Genomic DNA, 22669 nt, shown 5'->3' with positions numbered 1-22669 from the left:
CTAGTGTTAATTAATTGGCCTGCGTTACAATAGACATTTTTTCCATTGACAATAAATCATAATATTTAAATTTATTTGAATACTTTTCAAAAAGCTATTCGTTTGTTAATAATTTGGTCGAAATTGTGTCAATACGACTCTGAACAACAGAGTCGTAAATTTCCTTTATTTTGTATATAATTATTAGGAAAATATTTATTTTATAGGCAGTCCATAGAAAGGTAATAAATTTGCATAATTATTCGATATTCGTATTCGTATTCGTATTCGTATTCGTATTCGTATTCGTATTCGTATTCGTATTCCTATTCCTATTCGTACTCGTATTCGTTATCGTATTCGTTTTCGTATGCGACCTTTTTTGACATATTTTACGATCAGAAACTCTTGAACAATTGAAAATCTTTATGTATCAAAAACGCGTTGAATAGATTTTTAATATTTCTAAATTATTCAAATGCCTCAAAATACCACAGTCAACAGATTTCAATAAAAGCCACGATAGGTAAACTTCAAGTGGCCATGAAAAATTACAAACCAATAAAACAAATTAAACTCTGATTGAATATTTACAGTACTTAAGATAGCTTTATCGAAAATAGAACAAGATAACTTTTTTTGTCGGATTGCTAATAAGTCGATAACAAAAGAATGTAACTTTTGATAATTTAATATTTTCAAAACAAATTACAACTTTCTTTTAATCATAAAATGTATTTATTTTCTTTCAGGTCATTAACCTAATGGCAATTTGGAATTAAGGAATACTTAATTATTTTTTAAACATCGAAGACTGTCAAAATTGTTAACAAAGATAAAAATGACTGAGCTAAAAACCATACCAATGTTAGCAGGGACTCTGCTATTATTTACTTTATTCACCGTACCTAGTGCAAGTTTCCTAGACAGCATACACGTACCATGTTCCTTCATCGATACTGTGGACCTAAGTGGTTCTGAAAAATTTCCCAATGGCTCGTATTCCTATGAAGGTCTTATTGTTCCACCTCATTTAGTGGGAATTTTTGAATACACTTCCGATGATCTTTCCCTACGAGTTCCTGCCGAGCCTCATGTTCGTGGATGTGTTTGTAAGCTGAGACCATGTGTTAAGTTATGTTGTCCTACCACAGCAAGATTTAATGGAACAAATTGTCAAACTCACGAAGGAAATGCAACTACTCTAACTGTTATGAACATTACAACAAATGGAGGTGATTTGAAAGAAGTCGATCTTGCTAAAAAGTTTGCCCTTCAATATGGTCGGACTTGTGCTGAAATGTACCATTTGACACCACATGTGTATGCTTTTGATGGTTTTAGTTTATTTGAAAATGGAACTTTGTATCGATGGGAAGATCGTCATTATTTTTCAAAAGATGAATTCTGTTTGAATTCTTTTACTGACAGTAATGTAACAGACATTATGTTACCAATGAATTGTTATGAAACTCCAACTGGAGGAACAAAGACGTTAGTTTATGCATGTAGTAAGTATTGAGATATTTTTGACACTACTATGAATGATAACGATTTTTTCCTTACTTTTTTAGTGATGATATTTTCGGTGCCATTTATGCTTTTGACAATTATTGTTTATATGGCAATACCGGAGCTAAGGACGTTGCATGGAAAATCACTTTGCTGCTATTTGTTGGGACTCTGCATCGGATATTCGATTCTTAGTGCATTTATTCTCATACCAATGGATTATATTTCGTCTTTGCAATGTAAAGTAGGAGGTAAGACAGTTTAAGAGGCTATACTTTTTAGATTCTTGAACAAATAATTTTTTTTGACTCCCTGACGATTCACCTTGCACTCCCTGAAGTTCTTATACATTATGAAGACTTTTTAATGAGGACTTTTTACTCGATGAAGACACATTTTTCACTCCCTGAAGTTCTCTTACATTATGAAGACTTTTTAATGAGGACTTTCTACTCGATGAAGACACATTTTTCACTCCCTGAAGTTGTTATACATTATGAAGACTTTTTAATGAGGACTTTTTACTCGATTAAGACACATTTTTCACTCCCTGAAGTTCTTATACATTAAGAAGACTTTTTAATGATGTCTTTTTACTCCATGAAGACACATTTTTCACTCCCTGAAGTTCTCATACATCATGAAGACTTTTTAATGAGGACTTTTTACTCGATGAAGACACGTTTTTCACTCCCTGAAGTTCTCATACATTATGAAGACTTTTTAATGAGGACTTTTTACTCGATGAAGACACATTTTTCACTCCCTGAAGTTGTTATACATTATGAAGACTTTTAAATGAGGAATTTTTACTCGATGAAGACACATTTTTCACTCCCTGAAGTTCTCTTACATTATGAAGACTTTTTAATGAGGACTTTCTACTCGATGAAGACACATTTTTCACTCCCTGAAGTTGTTATACATTATGAAGACTTTTTAATGAGGACTTTTTACTCGATTAAGACACATTTTTCACTCCCTAAAGTTCTCATACAGTATGAAGACTTTTAAATGAGGACTTTTTACTCGATGAAGACACATTTTTCACTCCCTGAAGTTCTCATACATTATGAAGGCTTTTTAATGAGGACTTTTTACTCGATGAAGACACATTTTTCACTCCCTAAAGTTCTCATACAGTATGAAGACTTTTTAATGAGGACTTTTTACTCGATGAAGACACATTTTTCACTCCCTGAAGTTCTCATACATTATGAAGACTTTTTAATAAGGACTTTTTATTCGATGAAGACACGTTTTTCACTCCCTGAAGTTCTCTTACATTATGAAGACTTTTTAATGAGGACTTTTTACTCGATGAAGACACATTTTTCACTCCCTGAAGTTCTCTAACATTATGAAGACTTTTAAATGAGGACTTTTTACTCGATGAAGACACATTTTTCACTCCCTGAAGTTCTCTTGCATTATGAAGACTTTTTAATGAGGACTTTTTACTCGATGAAGACACATTTTTCACTCCCTGAAGTTCTCATACATTATGAAGGCTTTTTAATGAGGACTTTTTACTCGATGAAGACACATTTTTCACTCCCTGAAGTTCTCATACATTATGAAGACTTTTTAATGATGATTTTTTACTCCATAAATGCACACTTTTCACTCGATGAAGTTCTCATGCATTATGTAGACTTTTAAATGAGGAGTTTTTACTCGATGAAGACACATTTTTCACTCCCTGAAGTTCTCATACATTATGAAGGCTTTTTAATGAGGACTTTTTATTCGATGAAGACACGTTTTTCACTCCCTGAAGTTCTCTTACATTATGAAGACTTTTTAATGAGGACTTTTTATTCGATGAAGACACATTTTTCACTCCCTGAAGTTCTCATACATTATGAAGACTTTTTAATGAGGACTTTTTATTCGATGAAGACACGTTTTTCACTCCCTGAAGTTCTCTTACATTATGAAGACTTTTTAATGAGGACTTTTTACTCGATGAAGACACATTTTTCACTCCCTAAAGTTCTCATACAGTATGAAGACTTTTAAATGAGGACTTTTTACTCGATGAAGACACATTTTTCACTCCCTGAAGTTCTCATACATTATGAAGGCTTTTTAATGAGGACTTTTTACTCGATGAAGACACATTTTTCACTCCCTAAAGTTCTCATACAGTATGAAGACTTTTAAATGAGGACTTTTTACTCGATGAAGACACATTTTTCACTCCCTGAAGTTCTCATACATTATGAAGGCTTTTTAATGAGGACTTTTTATTCGATGAAGACACGTTTTTCACTCCCTGAAGTTCTCTTACATTATGAAGACTTTTTAATGAGGACTTTTTATTCGATGAAGACACATTTTTCACTCCCTGAAGTTCTCATACATTATGAAGGCTTTTTAATGAGGACTTTTTATTCGATGAAGACACGTTTTTCACTCCCTGAAGTTCTCTTACATTATGAAGACTTTTTAATGAGGACTTTTTATTCGATGAAGACACATTTTTCACTCCCTGAAGTTCTCATACATTATGAAGGCTTTTTAATGAGGACTTTTTATTCGATGAAGACACGTTTTTCACTCCCTGAAGTTCTCTTACATTATGAAGACTTTTTAATGAGGACTTTTTATTCGATGAAGACACATTTTTCACTCCCTGAAGTTCTCATACATTATGAAGACTTTTTAATGAGGACTTTTTATTCGATGAAGACACATTTTTCACTCCCTGAAGTTCTCATACATTATGAAGGCTTTTTAATGAGGACTTTTTACTCGATGAAGACACATTTTTCACTCCCTAAAGTTCTCATACATTATGAAGGCTTTTTAATGAGGACTTTTTATTCGATGAAGACACGTTTTTCACTCCCTGAAGTTCTCATACATTATGAAGACTTTTTAATGAGGACTTTTTATTCGATGAAGACACATTTTTCACTCCCTGAAGTTCTCATACATTATGAAGGCTTTTTAATGAGGACTTTTTACTCGATGAAGACACATTTTTCACTCCCTGAAGTTCTCATACATTATGAAGACTTTTTAATGAGGACTTTTTATTCGATGAAGACACATTTTTCACTCCCTGAAGTTCTCATACATTATGAAGGCTTTTTAATGAGGACTTTTTATTCGATGAAGACACGTTTTTCACTCCCTGAAGTTCTCTTACATTATGAAGACTTTTTAATGAGGACTTTTTACTCGATGAAGACACATTTTTCACTCCCTAAAGTTCTCATACAGTATGAAGACTTTTAAATGAGGACTTTTTACTCGATGAAGACACATTTTTCACTCCCTGAAGTTCTCATACATTATGAAGACTTTTTAATGAGGACTTTTTACTCGATGAAGACACATTTTTCACTCCCTAAAGTTCTCATACAGTATGAAGACTTTTAAATGAGGACTTTTTACTCGATGAAGACACATTTTTCACTCCCTGAAGTTCTCATACATTATGAAGGCTTTTTAATGAGGACTTTTTATTCGATGAAGACACGTTTTTCACTCCCTGAAGTTCTCTTACATTATGAAGACTTTTTAATGAGGACTTTTTATTCGATGAAGACACATTTTTCACTCCCTGAAGTTCTCATACATTATGAAGGCTTTTTAATGAGGACTTTTTATTCGATGAAGACACGTTTTTCACTCCCTGAAGTTCTCTTACATTATGAAGACTTTTTAATGAGGACTTTTTATTCGATGAAGACACATTTTTCACTCCCTGAAGTTCTCATACATTATGAAGACTTTTTAATGAGGACTTTTTATTCGATGAAGACACGTTTTTCACTCCCTGAAGTTCTCTTACATTATGAAGACTTTTTAATGAGGACTTTTTACTCGATGAAGACACATTTTTCACTCCCTAAAGTTCTCATACAGTATGAAGACTTTTAAATGAGGACTTTTTACTCGATGAAGACACATTTTTCACTCCCTGAAGTTCTCATACATTATGAAGGCTTTTTAATGAGGACTTTTTACTCGATGAAGACACATTTTTCACTCCCTAAAGTTCTCATACAGTATGAAGACTTTTAAATGAGGACTTTTTACTCGATGAAGACACATTTTTCACTCCCTAAAGTTCTCTTGCATTATGAAGACATTTTAATGAGGACTTTTTACTCGATAAAGACACATTTTTCACTGCCTGAAGTTCTCATACATTATGAAGACTTTTTAATGATGATTTTTTACTCCATAAATGCACACTTTTCACTCGATGAAGTTCTCATACATTATGAAGACAATTTAATGAGGAGTTTTTTGTTTTTACTCTATGAAGACACATTTTTCACTCCCTGAAGTTCTCATACAGTATGAAGGCTTTTTAATGAGGACTTTTTACTCGATGAAGTCACATTTTTCACTCTCTGAAGTTCTTATACGTTATGAAGACTTTTTAATGAGGACTTTTTACTCGATGAATACACATTTTTCACTCCCTGAAGTTCTTATACATCATGAAGACTTTTTAATGAGGACTTTTTACTCGATAAAGACACATTTTTCACTGCCTGAAGTTCTCATACATTATGAAGACTTTTTAATGATGATTTTTTACTCCATAAATGCACACTTTTCACTCGATGAAGTTCTCATACATTATGAAGACTTTTTAATGAGGACTTTTTACTCGATGAAGACACACTTTTCACTTGCTGAAGTTCTTTACATTATTATTATCAACTAATATTTTTATTTGCATACTTTCAGGATTCTTAGCTTACTTTTCGTTTATGGCCAGCTTCTTCTGGGTCAGTGTTATAAGTTTTGACTTATTCTACAACATTCGTGTACCACGTGGAAGATACAATGAAAAGAAACGTTTCATTTTGTATTCGATCTATGCTTGGGGTTTGGCTTTGATTTCACTTGGATTAACTTATGCAGCACAACAATCGTCGTTTATTTCAAATGATTGGAAGCCACAAATTGGAGGTGACGAATGGTGTTGGTTAGAAGGTCAGTACGAAAAAAACTTTAAACAAAAAATATGACTTTCAAGTGAAAATAATCTTTATCCTTTGTTTAACTCTTCTAACAGTGAAAAAAGGATGGTCAGCAATGATATATTTCTTTGGACCTATCATCATCATCATAGCTTTCAACATTGTCATGTTTGTTCTGACAGCTCTTCAAATTCATGGCGTTCAAAAGGAAATGAAACGAATGATGGAACGTAATGACAGTCAGAAGAATCTTCGCACAGAAAAGGATAGGTATAACTTACACATTTCTAGTGTATTCCCTGTACTCAAAAATATCTTCACTTTTCTTGTAGATTTGGAATCTTCTTACGCCTCTTTATTGTCATGGGTGTAACATGGTCAATGGAAATCACTTCCTACTTAATTGGACAAGATTCATCATGGAGTAAACTATTTTATGTGACCGATATCGGTAATGGTATTCAAGGATTTCTAATCTTTACACTGTTTGTCTTGAAAAAGAAAGTCAAACAATACATCACCAACAGGTATGGTAAAAAATATCTTAAAACAAATTTTTATCGAGTTTTTGGAAAGCCTCCAATTTTTTCAAATATTTTTTTTTTGTGTTTTTTTGAACATGTGTTTTTTGACCCAAAAAAAAGTCACGGAATAATTTCTATGATTGAGGCAATTTTATCTTTGCTTTTTGTCGAGTTTCGTTTTAAATGATAAATAATAGAGTTTTTTCTGCTGCCACTATCACTATCTTTTCTCTTCTGAAATATTGAAAAGAATAAATAAGAAATCGTGTGTGTTAATTTACATCTCGTATATTATATACACAGAGCCAGCCGAAAATTTAAAAAGGATATACGAAGGACCGATACAAATTTTTGCGATTCAACAACAGTGAAACGACAATTCAATACTGTTTCAATGCATTTGCGAAATTTTGTCGATACTCGAAATAGTACTACCGAGAAGTTGACGGAGTTAACAAAATGTTAAGATGATATAAATTTTATGATATTGTGATAGGTTCGTTTTTTTTGTATACAAATTTGCATGACAATTTAATGTCGTTGTTGTAATTTTTAACTTAGACTAGATTTAGTTTACCATCCAACTTTTGTTTCTTTTTCCAAATTGCATGATATCAAAGTCTGTTTCAACTTTTCCGGACAGACTTATTAAATACACTGAGGGAAAAAACACAACGTTAACTGCTGAGGTAGCCTTTAACTAAAACATTCAACTCCAGACCCAAGAGTTGTAGGATCGATCGTCAATTTTTTCTTTGTTTTTTATCATTTACATTGGTGCTTTTTTAAAAACTTTGTTTGATCTTTAATGGTTAAAAACCACGTCGGTTTGCTTTGAGTTAAAAATAATCATATCAATGCAAAGTAACTCCGAAAAATAGTTAAAGCAAAGTTTTTGTTGATTTTAAGTTATTTTGAACAAAAATGTCCTTGTTAAACACCAAGAAGTTTAATCTTTTTGCCCCCAATTGTCCAAGACATGATCATTTCAGACAGCTAGTTGTAGTTTCTGTAATAATTTTGGTGGTACCTGATTTTTTTGTATTTTGTCATTTTAACTGTGTTTTTTTTTTTTTTTTTTGATGCGAACTTTTAGTTTGAAGTTTGATCAATTCCACATTATTAAGGAAAATTTAAATCTTTAACTGTTCTTACTAAAGAGAAAAACCATGAAGACAAAAAAAGTTAAATTTTTTATAATCTTTTTCGTTGAGTCAGATTTGAAAGTTGTACGCTGGATATGTTTTAATTTAATACTTTATTCATAAAAAAACATGCTTACGTATTCTGTGGACCAATATACAATATTCAACCTTTGCCACTACTTTTTTTTTCTTTTAAAGAAACCAGAAAATTTTTATAATGAAAGTGCTTCTACATTACTGGATTTTGAATTTATTAATTTTGTCTTATGAATTTCACCAAAAGTCTTATATATTACAACCCTTTTACGATTGTCAAATATCAATTGATTGCCTAACGATACACGGTAGTTTTTAATGCAACCTTTGGAATAGGGCTTTTTTCAAAACAAAAACTATTAGTTTTTAATATTACGATCTTATTACACAGTTTTTTAATAATTTTTTTTTTATTAATGTATTAGTTTAAAATACTAAACATTAAAAAGTAATTAAAAGTATTGAAATATGTATAAGAAAATTTGAATTAAATATTCCCTTTGCACCTAAATTATAGCTTTATCAGGTTAAGAATTGAAATTTAATACTCATCTTCTTTTTGTAGTATACATACGGTGACCATATTTCTGGAAGCCAAACCCGGGACGGATAAAAAATTCGTTGGATCGTTTTGAAAATATTGATTTAAAAAAAAAAATTAAAAATTTTTTTAAATGAGTTTTCATAATTCTTCCTTTTTTTGATATTAAGATTTCCTAAACGATTTTATTGCAGCGTTTTTGTTGAAATCATTTAAGTCGTTTACGAAATCAGAAATCAAGAAAATGGTTTTTTAATATTGTCTGTTAATAACTTCTAAAAAAATATTTTTTTAATCAAATTCGTGAGAGCTGTTTTTTAACATTTTTATTTAAATGGTTTTGAAATTGTAAGAACCTTAACACAATTTTTAACATGTCCTTAAAAGTTTTGATCTTATCTGGGTTCTTTACTCTTCCATATGTTGTTCTTTATTCGAAAACATTTTTCCTGGTGTAGCAACCTGACAAACAGAAGCTGGAACTAAATAATTGACGAACATTTAAAAAAAACTAAAGCCTAGTTTAGAGGAAAAACGAAAATTTGCATACAAAACCAGCACAACGAAATCGTAAACGAAAATTTTGCTTTTCGTTGCACAGTAAGCAGCTTAGGCAACGAAATTCTTACCTGTGCAAGAATATATGGAGAGTTTTTAATCGGTTTTTTACTTTGGAGACTTAAAAAATGTTTCGTTTTGCTTCAGCAGCGTACTAGAAAAATTTTAATTTCCAACCACTGTTTTCTTGTTTTCCGTACAAAGTATTTAAAATATTGAATACAAAATACAAAAAAATACGGGACAATCACGGGACAAATTACAAAATACGGGACACTTATACGTCCCGGGTTTCTTAAATAAAAACCCGGGACAAGCTGTAGAAATACGGGACAGTCCCGGGTAAACCGGGACGGATGGTCACCGTAAGTATACATGAAGATCAAATTTTAATCAAACTGTATTAAAAACGTAAACGAAAATGGAAGCCATTTTAAAAAAGAAATAATTATTTTTGTGCCTGGATTTAGGGTTATCGCTACATGAAAAAGTACCAATATAAAACTATTTTGGTTCGGAAAAATACATTTGGTAACCCTTTTTCTGATGGGAAATAAATAAAAAATCTGAATTTGCACTATTTTGAAGGCGCTTTGTGTTTTTTTCGAAGTAAAATGTATGAATTAATGACAATATTTGATCGGCAACAAGATTTCACTTCACATAGTTTCTGAAAAAAAAAAAAATAATAAAAGAGATAATATCACCATTATTACTTTTATGATGAGTTATAACTATCAGAAAGGTTTTGTTCCATTTTAAAGAAGTAAGCAAGAAAAAACTTAAAATAATAAAAATAATAAAAAAGATAAAGATAGAAATATCATTATAATAAATTGAAAGTTTAAATTTAGGAATACGTCTTTGATTTCTATTACAAAAATAATTAAATTTCATTAAATTTTGTATTTGACTCAAAAATTTATACAATCAAAGTATAAAATTTAAATAAAATTTTGGTGTTGCCTCACACGTTACCCGAATTTTCTTAGAATTTACACCAAAATTTTTAACCGAGTAGAAACTATCAATTGGAAGAAATTTTTATATAACAGTTGTCAATTGATAGATTTAAGAACCACATTGTTAATTTTGATCGTTTTGCAAAATACAAAATAAAACCAAAAAAAGCCCTGACTAAAGTCTGGCCCTAAGAAAATGGTTTTAAAGGTACTTAAACTTTTTTCCTTTAAAGCTATATCCAAAAGAATGACCTCATAATTCAACATATATGTACCTATTTCAAAATTAAACTATCGTGGGGCGCCATCTATCGTCAAAATAAATATCTGAACAAATTAGGGGATTTTTTTTTATTCTCTGTAAATTGTGCAATATCAATTTACGCAAAATTTTCGGCAAAGAATAAATATACATAAAAATAAAATTACCAAATAAAGAACCTATCCCCTTCAATTCTATTTCAAAGTTTCAAAAAATCTTTTCTTTACACACAATACAATACGAATATTATATGATATTTACCTTCTGCATCTTCTATCGTATTTTTAAAAATTTCTTCCATCTCTTTTACCTTTTTAAAAATATTTCAAATTTAAATACAAATCCACTTAAAATACATACACATACACAAACCACATATTTTCACAAACAAATATTCCTATGATTTAAGTTTATACCTACATTTATCCAATAAGCACACAAATTTATTGCTTTGATAAGATCCCTTAAAAAAATAATCTTAGTTTTCATATTCCTTCTCGTAAAACCGAATCGAACTCAAAATAGGCTTCAACAAAAGGAAAAAGATCCAACAAAAAGGTCAAGTTCAACAATATCTGAAGAAATTTCCGAACGACTTTAAATAGCAGACAGAGCTTATATGGTTCTTCCGATAAAGGTAAACCAAATTAAAAATCAAAGTCAACCAAATACAAAAGAGCCTTACTTAAATGTTTTTACTAACAAACACAGAAAAACAAAATATAAAGGTTTCGGGGTTTTTGGGTACGGAATTCGGTATAAAGTTATTGGAAATTTTTGCACAGAACCAAATCTTCTCATCTTAAAAAATATATGGCAACAAAAATCATATACAGAAAGTTGTAATATTTTTAAAATTTAGTTTTAAGAATTTTAATATTTGGTTGTATATACTTCTCTTTATTTTCTTTCTATAATAAGCTGCAAAAAACAAAAAAAAAAAAAAACTAACAGCTAAACTTTAACTCCTGCAATGTGCTTCATTTTCGCAATTTTTTTTTTATAAGAAATTTATAAAAAATTAAACTTAAACAATTTTTTTTTTTTAATTTTATTTTTATTTAGATACCTGTCAACTCGTCGCTCGGAACGCCAGAGCCAGTGCTCCAATAAAACGACATCCAGTAGTATCAATCTTCCTATGAATGGCATTGGAGCTGATAAGCCTCTGATGGATAAATTCGTTAAAATTCAAAATTAATTAAAGAACAAGAAAAAAAAAAAAAGAGAAAACAAAAAAACTAAAGTATCGAATCAGTGACTTATGTATTTTTTTTTAAGTACTTTTAATTTTTATATAAAAAAAAAACTATTAAGTTGAACAAAGAACAAAAAAAACGATAACAAAATTCAGGAATTTAAAAGACCCGCATAATTTTTTTTTTTTTTAGTTTTAAGTATACATTACATTCTTTGTTAGATTTAAGTTAATTTAAAGTAAACTTCATTTTTGTTTAAGAATTAAATTAAAAAAAAAAAGTTTTATATCGAAAGATAAAAAAGTTTAATTTAAAAAAATGATTTTTGACAATTTTATGTTTAAGTACATAATAAACGTTAAGCTTTCTATCTCAAGGAGGAACCAAAGACTAGGATGTTAGAAGAAACGAATCAAAATTACTTTGCCCTCATATGTAGTTATTTGTTAAGTGTATTTGTCGTTATGAAAATAAAAATACTAAATCAAAAATATTTTAATTGTTTTTTTTTTAATTTTTCGAGTGAAAAACCATTTAGAACCATTTCTTAATAAAAAAAAAAATCATGTGTGAAACCTTAAAAAATCATTTTCCTTGCAAAAAAAAAAAAATAGAAAAAATCTACCTATTATTATTCTATCACCTTCAAATCCATGTTTTTTATATGACAACCTAGATAAATTTTATATCATCTGAAAGCTTATTGTCTTAGCTCAAAATATATATATCGATCAAGTCTATGAGACATCTACAAAAAGAGCTAGAATTTTTTGAACTCGATCAATGTCCATTAAAAAAAAGCGAAAAACACGTATTTTATCTTCTCACACTATTAAATCCATTTTTTCCCTAACAACCTATACAAATTTTTACACCATCTGAAAGCTTATTGTCTTAGCTCAAAATATATATAATTTCATTTATCTATCTATTAAAACAAAAAAGTTATAACAAGTTGAAGTCGTGTCGCGTTTTCGTTTCATCTTGTTTCAAATCACTACGATACTAAAGAAGTTTTCACTTCCAAATAAAAAAGAAACTTAGATGGCAGAAAAAATCTTAAGATGGAGATATATAAATTGTAAGAAATTGTTAAAATTGTATTTTTTAATTTTATTAAAAGCTGTCCAAAGTTTCCATTTCGTTAACGTTACTGTATACAGTATATGTTTATGTATAGTATTGAAACTTGATTAAAAACTATTAGGTACTATTACATACATAAACTGTCTGTGATTTGAACCTGATATATCGCTGGCTGAGAATTATAGGGTTGTATGTCAACTCACCTTAGTTTTGAGAAAATCGATCTCAAAGTTTTGTAAGGCTGGTTTTTGGATAAAATAGTTACATAGCAGTAAAGTATTGATGCAATCTTATAAAGGATCCTAAACAAATCATAAAACCATGAACAAAATATTAATTTCACCACAAAAAAGGATTCTATGAGCATTTTTTTAAAATGACATAGAACCTTTTTATGAAAATGTTTGTAAAAAAATTTGAAAAAGGTTCTATGTTGAACATAGAACCTTATAGTTATAAAGAGCTTACATGTAATAAATGGATTTTATATGAAAAAAAGTGACTTCATCATGAAATAGGCTTTGATTTATTCAAGTTTTGCACAAAACAGTCAAATTCTATTTTAAATAACAGAAAAAAATACCACAAATCACAATTCCTGCTTTTGTTGAATTAGGTATACAGAAAAAAGACATGTTAAAAACAATTAGAATTTGTATTAAAGCAATCGGATTTTTGCATTCTTTTTTGCCAAAAATACAATCGTCTTAAAACAATCATCTTCTACTGTGCAAAATGTATGCCAAAAAAATTGAAAGTTAGTTTAATCTTTTAATTTTATTTAGAATGCACATAAAATTAATGAAAAATCATTTCAATCTTAGCAGGTATCTACACTTAAATTTTCTTAAGAAGAAATTCTTCACTCAAAAAATTTCATGTGTAAATAGTACTAATAACTGCGTGCATTCTACGAATTTTATTCGTGGTTTTCAGCCACGAATATTATTCGTAAAATGGACGTATATTAGTACTTTTACGAATATTTTATTAGTATTCGTAGAAAATCAAGCGTACATTGTACGAATACTATTAGTAGATTTATATTCCCATTCGTACATTGCACGAATAATTTGTAGTATTTACTAATGCTTTTCTGATTCATTCGTACATTGTACAGTTCTATTCGTATATTGTACGAATAGCATTGTAATATTTACGAATGGCTTTACTAATAATTCGTACATAATACAGTGCTATTCGTATATTGTACGAATATTATTTATTGCAGAACTTTCCGCCATTGAATTTTGTTCCTGAAATTTCCTAAAATATGAATTGTTGAAATAATTACAAAAGCATATAATTGTACTTCCGAACTAAAAAAAAAACAGATTTATTGCATTAATTCTTTACATTTATAATTATAATCAATGTTTTTTTTCTTAAATAATATACCATATGTATTCCCCGGTGTTTATATTCTTTTGCTTGGAAGACCACGGTTCAAATTAAGTACAACTCTACGAAATATTCGTACATTCTACGAATAATGCGTACAGGCACCCTACGAATAAATTTGTCTACGAATATTAGTATTTACTTAGTAAATAGTACGAATTTATTAGTAAATACTACGAACTCAATGCATCAAATTACGAATTCATTCGTACGAAGAATTTACGAATGTTATTAGTTATATGTACGCAATAATTCGTACAATGTACTCATAAAAGTTGCTTTAATTTTTGTTTACGAATAATATTAGTGTATTGAACGAATAAATTCGTGGATATTACTACAGTTATTAGTAAAATTTCACTAATGCATTCGTAAATATTTAACTGCACGAATACTTCGTGTATTTTACGAATATGCGTACAATGCACGAATATTTTTGTTACGAATGCCATTCGTAACTGTTTTACTAATATATTTTTTGAGTGTTGTTAAAATGAAGTTCACTTTGATTTTAGCACAGTTATAACTTAGTTTTATTAGAAATCTTATTAATTTAAGAGGATTGGATTTTAGAGGAGTATCACCTTGATTTTAAGTGCCTTATTTGTCTCCATGTATAACGTAAGTAAATTTGCTTCAAGTTAAAAAAAAAGTTTTATTCGATGAAACTATTAACAGAAATAAACTAATATAATTGTTAAGATGAATAACGAAGAGTTCACTTCGGTTAGTAGAGTAAAATCTTGACCTTTGAAAAAATACTCAATTTTCCAACTAAATACAACTAAAAATTAGTTAGTTTTTTGTTTAATATTTTTGTTTTTTGGGTACTAAGGTGAAAGCTGAGTCTCGTTTGCAGTTGCTTTATCCTAGTATATCTTGCCATCGGATTTAAGTTTGTCCGAAGGTACCTTTTTGGTACTTTTTGAGTTTTGACTTCTTTTGTTTTAAGTTAAAGAATCTAAGTGTTTCTTTAACTTTTGGTTTATTAATACGAACTATCAGGGGCGTACACTCCCTTGGGGCAAGCGGGGCGGTGCCCCCGACCGACCCCAGGGCCCCCACTGGAGACAATGCAGACAAGAAAACTGTTAGCATAAATTGAGTTACGAGGGAGACAAATTATGTCATTCAGTGTAATGTATAATGCATTGGCAGCCACACAATATATGTATATAGATTTTAAAAAAAGTTACCCCAGGGGCCCCCAAAAAAAAAAATGCTTTTTTAAAAGAAAAATTATAATTTTATCTTAGGGCCCTAAAAAAATATTACTTGAAAAATCTTTCCCACCACAAATAATACATTAGGAGCCCCAAAAAAGCAAAAAAATATTATTTGAGGATCTTCAAAAGTGGTTCAAAACAATCAAATGGAAAATTAAATATAAATTCAGGGGCCCCAACATAAATACATCAGGGCCCAAAATAAAACATTACGTTATTGGTGGCATTCCGAATATTACTTCAGAACAGAGGCCCCAATACCTATCAATTCTTGGCTCAAAAAAAATTATATTATATTTTAGGGGCCTGTAAGCACTTAATTTTGAGGCTCTAAAAATAATTTTTCAGGGGCCCCAAAATAAAAAAAATTATGTCTGATGATGGAAAATAAAATATGTATTTATTACTTCAGAACAGAGGCCCCAAGAACTATCAACTCTAAGCTAAAACAAAAATTTATTTTAGGGGTCTCTAAATATTTAATTTTGGGGGCCCCTAGTACAAGTGTTTACTACTTTTATGAGAGACATTTTAAGTAAGTATAGCAAAGTGCATTACGAACATATTAAAACATTAAAATAAACCTAAAAATAAATAAGCCATACAAAAAAAAACGTATGGCGTATACGTCATTTTTTTTTGTAACTAAAGGGTCCGCAAATATCAAAGGGGCCCCAAAATTTAGTCTTACCCCGGGGCCCCGGCGACTCAACGTACGCCACTGCGAACTATGAAATTCAAAACCTCGATTATGAAAAAAAAGGTTTCAAAAAATCACTTCCAATTCTTGGAACACAAAAAACATTACTCTAATTTAATTATGATGTAAGAATATCTGGGTTAGGTAACCCGAATGAATTATTGCAAAAGTTAAGGTTGGATAGTACATATTTTGGTTTAAAGAGTACAGAACGAGATACAAAAATTCTTTGCTGTTTAGCAAAAGCCCTGGAGTGAAATCCGCTTACTTGATAGTCGATAGTTGATAGTCAAAAACGACGAATTATGGAGCAAAGTCGTCGTTTTTGACTGTCAACTATCGACTATCAAGTTAGCCGATTCCACCCCTGTTGTATTCAATACCAGCAAAAACATCAAAAGATCTTTTATTTTTACTTTAGTTAAAAAAAAGATCATTTCCATAAGATTTCATTTTGAAAAATTTGCGCAAAAAAGTTCTATGTAATTTAAATCAATGTTTTTTTTTTGTTTGGAAAAAAATCAGTAAAAAGGTTCTATGTTGCAATTTGAATAACAAACCTTATTATATTAATACATTTATGTGAAATCATGAAAGTTGTATGTCTTTTTTACCTGTACCGTCGCAATTAACTTTTTTCTAATTTTTTTTTAATTTTATCTGAAAGCCGTTGAAATTACGAAAATTTTGGTGTATAAAACTCATTTTTTGTATATTTTATGAAATACACCCTTATAATTATCAGCCAGCGATATGTAAGACTTAACTACTTTTTTAAGAAATTTTTGGATATCGATGAAATGATCGTTCCCGGAATGACTCCTTTCCAATTGTTCTGAGATTTTAGTATGAAAAGAAAATACTAATGGTGCAATTATTATGCAGTAGAAAAAGAGGTGACAGATTTGTACAAATTTTATTTAATATTTTACAGATGCTTGTACATAAAATTCTAAATGGCATAAGGGTTGCCATCAGTCGTTTATAAAAAAAATTAAAATATTAAAAGAAAAAAATTATTAACTTGAAAGGAGACAAATAATAATAACTGTCATAGATCTCATCAGCCGATTGAATGAAAAATCCAAAGGAAACATAGGGTTGCCAGATTTATAAAATATAAAATATTAATATGTTGTCAATAATTAAATATTTTTTTTTTTAAGCTTACAATAAATTGGAGCAAAGGGCTTGATATTTGTGATACGACGACTAAATGAAGAGGCAAGGCCTATTTAATTTCAACTCTCAACTATTCCGGTGTGCTTGTAATTAGTTTATAAAAAATATATAGTTTAAAAAACTAAAAATACGCTTTTAAGCAAGCACTAAAAAGAAAAACTGTAAAATAATCTGATTGACTTATTGGAAATGGTTAGATCAAAAAGCGTCGAGCGTTTTGTTCAATCTTTATTAAAGTAAACACAACAAAAATTTTGATTTCCAATAAGTCAATCAAATTATTTTACAGTTTTTAGTGCTTGATAAAAGCGTATTTAAAATTTTTTTAAATATATTTTTTATTTACTACTTTTTAGTCTTATCATGATTCAAAGTAGGTTAATTTTGACTTGGGTTGTATTAAAAACTAAATCCCCTCCCCAGGGTCCGGACAAATAAAATGTTGTGTAGTCATCTGAGCTACATAATATGAACAAAGTTTCATTTCGATACGATAAGATAAGACCCACATTTTTTTTTGTGCAGTCAGCAGAGATTCAATTTTCATGACAATCCACTGTTGGAGACTTTGTCCATTCTTCGCAAGAATATTATATGTAATGTCTAGAGGGTTGATGCTCTGGATAACCACGTACTCTTGCACCACGGGATTCTGCAATTACGAAAAGTATATAAAAAAGTGAAAAAATGGTGCCAAAGGCCCAACCTAAGAAAAATTAATGAAAAATGATTTTAGTAATAGTACACTTTTGTTCAGTAAGAAAATAGGTCCTATGACCTATGAGGTCTAGAATGGAAGAGACCTATAACTTATGTACAGTCTTACGAACTTAACGTAAAAAAAACGTTTATCATTGATGTATAATAACAAAACAACATTTAAAGTGGCGCCCAATGTGAAAATGCTGCATAAATAAATAAATGAGATTTAAAAAAAATTAAGTAAATCCAAGAATATAGATAAAATTTTTCTACAGAATTAAATCTTTCTGAAAATAAGGCATAATTAAAATGTCTTAAGCCCAACTACGGCAAAACTAAAGTGAGGGTCGGGTATACATTTATGTGTGTATGTAAGTTCTTATGTTCTATTACAACTTTTAAACAGCTCAACGTAATGTGACAAATGAGGTATCGTTGAAAGCCCTATATTTTTCCACTAGTTATAGACTATGTGGCGTCACATTTAATTGAATATGGCAAACTCTACAGGCAAACGCCATAAAAATAAATATGAAATAAATTCAAAAACTATGGTCCTAATCAAATCAGTTGGGCTGCATATTTAAAAAATTCTTTCTTTCTATAAAACGCTCTAAAGAATGAAAGTGGCCTTTGAATATTTGTTGAAATCTGTCAGATATATCGTAGTTTTCAATAAATACTAATAAAATCTCTGTTGCAGGATATTTTTCATCATATTTTTTCAAACTTCACAATACCTCTTCGTTGAAGAATGTTTTGTAATACATATGAATCTATAACAAGCGGACATTCAAGACGCTTCCAATGATACCTCATTTGTCAAATTGTAATAAATAGTCTAGAAGTTATGACCACACAGATGAACGTACATACAAACGTAGACATACAGGTCAAAAATACAACTCCTTTTGCCTGCACCGTTGTCAGGCTTCAAGAAAAAAGGTTCCGTATCCGTATATCATTTACTATATTGCCTACGTTTACCACAGTTGCTTAGAATTCATCCATTTATATTCATTAACCTACCATTAATTTTATTGAAAAGATACCACACCACACCCTAGATCCCAAAGCCAAAACACAATGACACTTAAATTCCCATTATCTTGTCGAACCATCATAATAATAATAAACAATTACAAGCTTCTAACAGGCGAACAGCAAAAACTGTATGACAAATTTTTTGTTTCTCCTCCAAAATAACAAACATTTCGGGATTATTGTATAGAATATTTTTTTTTTTTTTTAACTCTGTCACCATCGAAACATTTTTAGGGGAGAAAACACAAAGTTTCTGTTTTGTTTTTTTTTTGTGATAAAATAAATTTTTGGAATGGAATGAATAAAAACAAACATTACGCCCCGCATTTAGATGAGCACACATTCTCACTACAGAAATATGATTCGCCTTGAATTTTTTCCAACCAAGAGTTCAGAATGTCAAGAGGTAACATTTTTTCGTGAAAGAAAGGAAAAAACACTTTCCCTTTTAAAATTCATTCAAGTCACAATCCCCCAAAAAGGGCACAAGAATGAAAATCTACCACAAAATGTTCCTAATTTAATAGGCTTCAAGAGTTCTTTCACATATTGCTCCAATTGGTGTGACCATACAGCAAAAAAATTACAATTATGAAAACTTAAACCATACAACTTTCTGAAAGAAACCTTTTTCGGGAACGAAAGCGTTCCCGGAATATTTGGAAAATAAGTTATTCAAAATGGTGGACCTTACTACTATGTAATTTGTTTCCGAACTCACATAAAGTTGTGTAATGTAAGGCGGTCTAGGTAATTTCCATTCATGGTCTCTTCTTCTTTTTCATGAAAGAAAGCGTTCCTGGAACATTCGGAAAAAAAGATTTCTCAAAATGTTAGCCTTTCTACGATGTAAGGTTCTTCTGAACTCACCTAAAATTCTGAAATTTAAGGCAGTCTAGGTAATGGTAATTTCCAGTTATGGCTTAAAATCTTTTCCGTGAAAGAAAGCGTTCCCGGAATATTCGGAAAATAGTTTTTTTTTCAGAATGGTTGCCTTACTTACTCAACAGTAGTCTAGATAACTTCCATTTAAGGCTTTATTATAATGGTATAAAGATTATTAAAATTACTTAGAATGGTCACACTAATTGCATCAAACCATCGAAAAAAAATTCCCTTTACGCTATACACCACAAAGCGAAGGGATTAATCTGATAAAAATGATAATGTTCAAGCCTATAACAGAAGTTTAACGACCTTAAAGAACAGCCACACAACACATTGTTCGTATAATTTGGCTGTTTTGTCTGCGGGGGAAAAAGTAGATATTATACTCGGAAGTATTACAGTTTTACGGCCTATTAAACTGTCGACATAAATGCACTCATAAACCCATCAAAAGAGCGAAAATACCAGGAGAGCAGGTGTTTTCGTAAGGGCATAGATCTGTCACTATCAAATACGACGATGACGACACGGTTGAGACTATAGACTTTCCATTTCGTTGGATAAGGTCAGGCAGGAATTTCGAAAGAAAATTTCTTTTGTATCAACGAAATTCTAACATTTAAATTAATATTTTCAAGTTCGTCTCGTTGTGAGTTTACTCAAAATAAAAAAAGAAGATTGTATACAGTTAGGGTGGTTTTTTTTTTTATATTCATATGACTTAAGGGGAATACTACCAAATATGGTGTTGTTCGGAATTGCTGCTTCTTTTTTATGAAATCCTAGTAAAATACGGTTCACTAAATTGCTTGGAGAGATTTTTATTACATTCCTGTTTAACAACCACCATTATTTTCAGCCATTGTGTGTTGTAGCTTAAACATTTTTATCGCTATTGTCTCGTGTCTGAATTTTTAGGTAATAGCTGTTTAGGAAGATTCCTTATTTTGAAAATGTTCGTAGTTTTAATTGGGGGACACAAAAAATGGATATTAGTTTAGGAACAGGAGATGATGATTAAGAAACGATACGGAGGGATGTCATTTTTGACTCATTGTTGAAAGAATTTTTTTAAAGCACTCTTTATTTTGAAGAATGAAAATTGTAAGGAAAATAGTGCTTTGAATTTCAATGCAATTTTTAAGGTTAGTTTTGTTTCTGTTAGGTAATTATGAGCCTATGTACAAATTCATTAAATTTAAGAATCTTTTTATGAACAAATTCATAAGGGAATGAATCTTTCTTAAAAATTAAGGCCCATTTGCTGAAACGAAACTTAGGCCCATTTGCTGAAACGGAACTTAAATCTTTATGTGAAACATAAACCCTAAAGTTCTACATAATCGTTTGCTCGAACTTTAACTCGTGTCATAAATTCTTCTAAGTATAACATAACTTAGGGGCAAGAAATAGTAGAACATAAGGGTTTTATGATCTACATAAGAAATTTGTATTGAGCAAAAAGCCATAACATCACTTAAAAATGATGTTGTCTATAAAATTTACATCAGTAATTAATTAAAGAATGGTCAACTCACTTTTATACGTTAACCATGATACAATTGGTCGCATAAATGTTTACAAAAGTATTTGTCATTTTTTTTGTATATATTTGTCAATTTTCTGTCACTTAATTGTGACACACAAACACATTTGTAAAAAATTTCCATCACATGAATAATTAATTTATCAAATCAAACACACATTTTTTATCAGTTTCACTATATTTAATTAATTTTTGCAATAAAAAACCACAAAATAACAAAATTATTAAAAAATTTCAGCTTAATTGCTCAAAAAAAATAAAATTAACTGACGTTTGTATCGATTTGACATTCGAATTTGAAGTTCTCAGCGATTTCTCGCATGAAAGTAAAACATTGCTAGGTTAAACATAAATCTTTTTTAACAACTTAGAATAAACTAAGTAAAACACAAGGACAATGTTCGACCTAGCTATGAATCAAATTTATGATCCGTATGAGCAAATGGGCCTTAAATATTTAAGTGAATCGTAAAGCCCTAAGTTCTACATTGCGATTTGCACGAACTTCAAACTAGGTCATAAATTCCTCTAAGTTAAACATAACTTAGGGGGAAGAAATAGTAGATCATAAGTAGTTTACGTTCTACTTAAGCATATTTATTTGAGAAAAAAAAGAGAGAATATAGCTCAAAAAATGATGCGTTGGTACCAAAATGGACAAAAATTTTAGTATACTTTTATAAATCCTAACCATCTACAAACGCAAAAAATTCTCTGAAAAATTTTTTGAGAGAATGTTCACCCTTTTGTTGTTTTTTTTCAACACTTATTTTGACACACACATACGTTCACAAAACACAAACACATTCACTAAAATTATTCCATTTATTAATTAAAACGCAAGTTTTACTGGGCTTTCACTATTTTTACCTTTTTCCGTTAATTTAAAGGCGTTCTTAACAATTTGTATTGCCAAAATTTCTCAAAAACAAATAAAAACTAACTGACGTTTATATCGATTTGACAAATTAATTTGAAGTTCTCAGGGATTTCTCGCATGAAAGTCAATCAGTGCTAGGTTGAACATAAAATTTTTTTAGAAACTTAGAATAAACTAAGTAAAACATAAGAGCTATGTTCGGCCTAGCTAAGATCAAAATTTACGACTAGTTTCAGCAAATGGGCAAATGAAAAAAATGGGCCTAAGAACAGGGGCGGACTGGAAGTCAAAGGGCCTTCCGGGACTTTTAGGAAAAGGGCCACAAAATACTTACATAATTATTT

The 22669-nt window shown here is 30.0% G+C and overlaps 1 protein-coding gene across 4 annotated transcripts in view; it reads left to right on the top strand.

The window, feature by feature from the left end:
• The window catches only part of LOC129908685 (G-protein coupled receptor Mth2-like), a 38071-nt gene extending 26374 nt beyond the window's left edge, over positions 1 to 11697 (top strand). For 2 of the 4 annotated variants that reach the window (XM_055985379.1, XM_055985378.1), the window contains exons 2-7: positions 732 to 1490; positions 1554 to 1742; positions 6208 to 6456; positions 6539 to 6713; positions 6776 to 6970; positions 11537 to 11697. In XM_055985379.1, the coding sequence (XP_055841354.1) occupies positions 821 to 1490; positions 1554 to 1742; positions 6208 to 6456; positions 6539 to 6713; positions 6776 to 6970; positions 11537 to 11672 (1614 nt within the window). In that variant the 5' untranslated portion in view covers positions 732 to 820 and the 3' untranslated portion in view covers positions 11673 to 11697. Of the gene's footprint in view, positions 1 to 731; positions 1491 to 1553; positions 1743 to 6207; positions 6457 to 6538; positions 6714 to 6775; positions 6971 to 10953; positions 11109 to 11536 lie in introns of those variants that run through there. The other 2 variants (XM_055985380.1, XM_055985381.1) reach the window with 2 other exon arrangements.
• The last annotated feature ends 10972 nt before the right edge of the window (positions 11698 to 22669 follow it).

The sequence above is a fragment of the Episyrphus balteatus genome, chromosome 2 (assembly GCF_945859705.1).
Source record: "Episyrphus balteatus chromosome 2, idEpiBalt1.1, whole genome shotgun sequence".
Classification (NCBI taxonomy): Eukaryota; Metazoa; Arthropoda; class Insecta; order Diptera; family Syrphidae; genus Episyrphus; species Episyrphus balteatus.
This window is presented reverse-complemented; position numbering and strand designations above follow the sequence as displayed.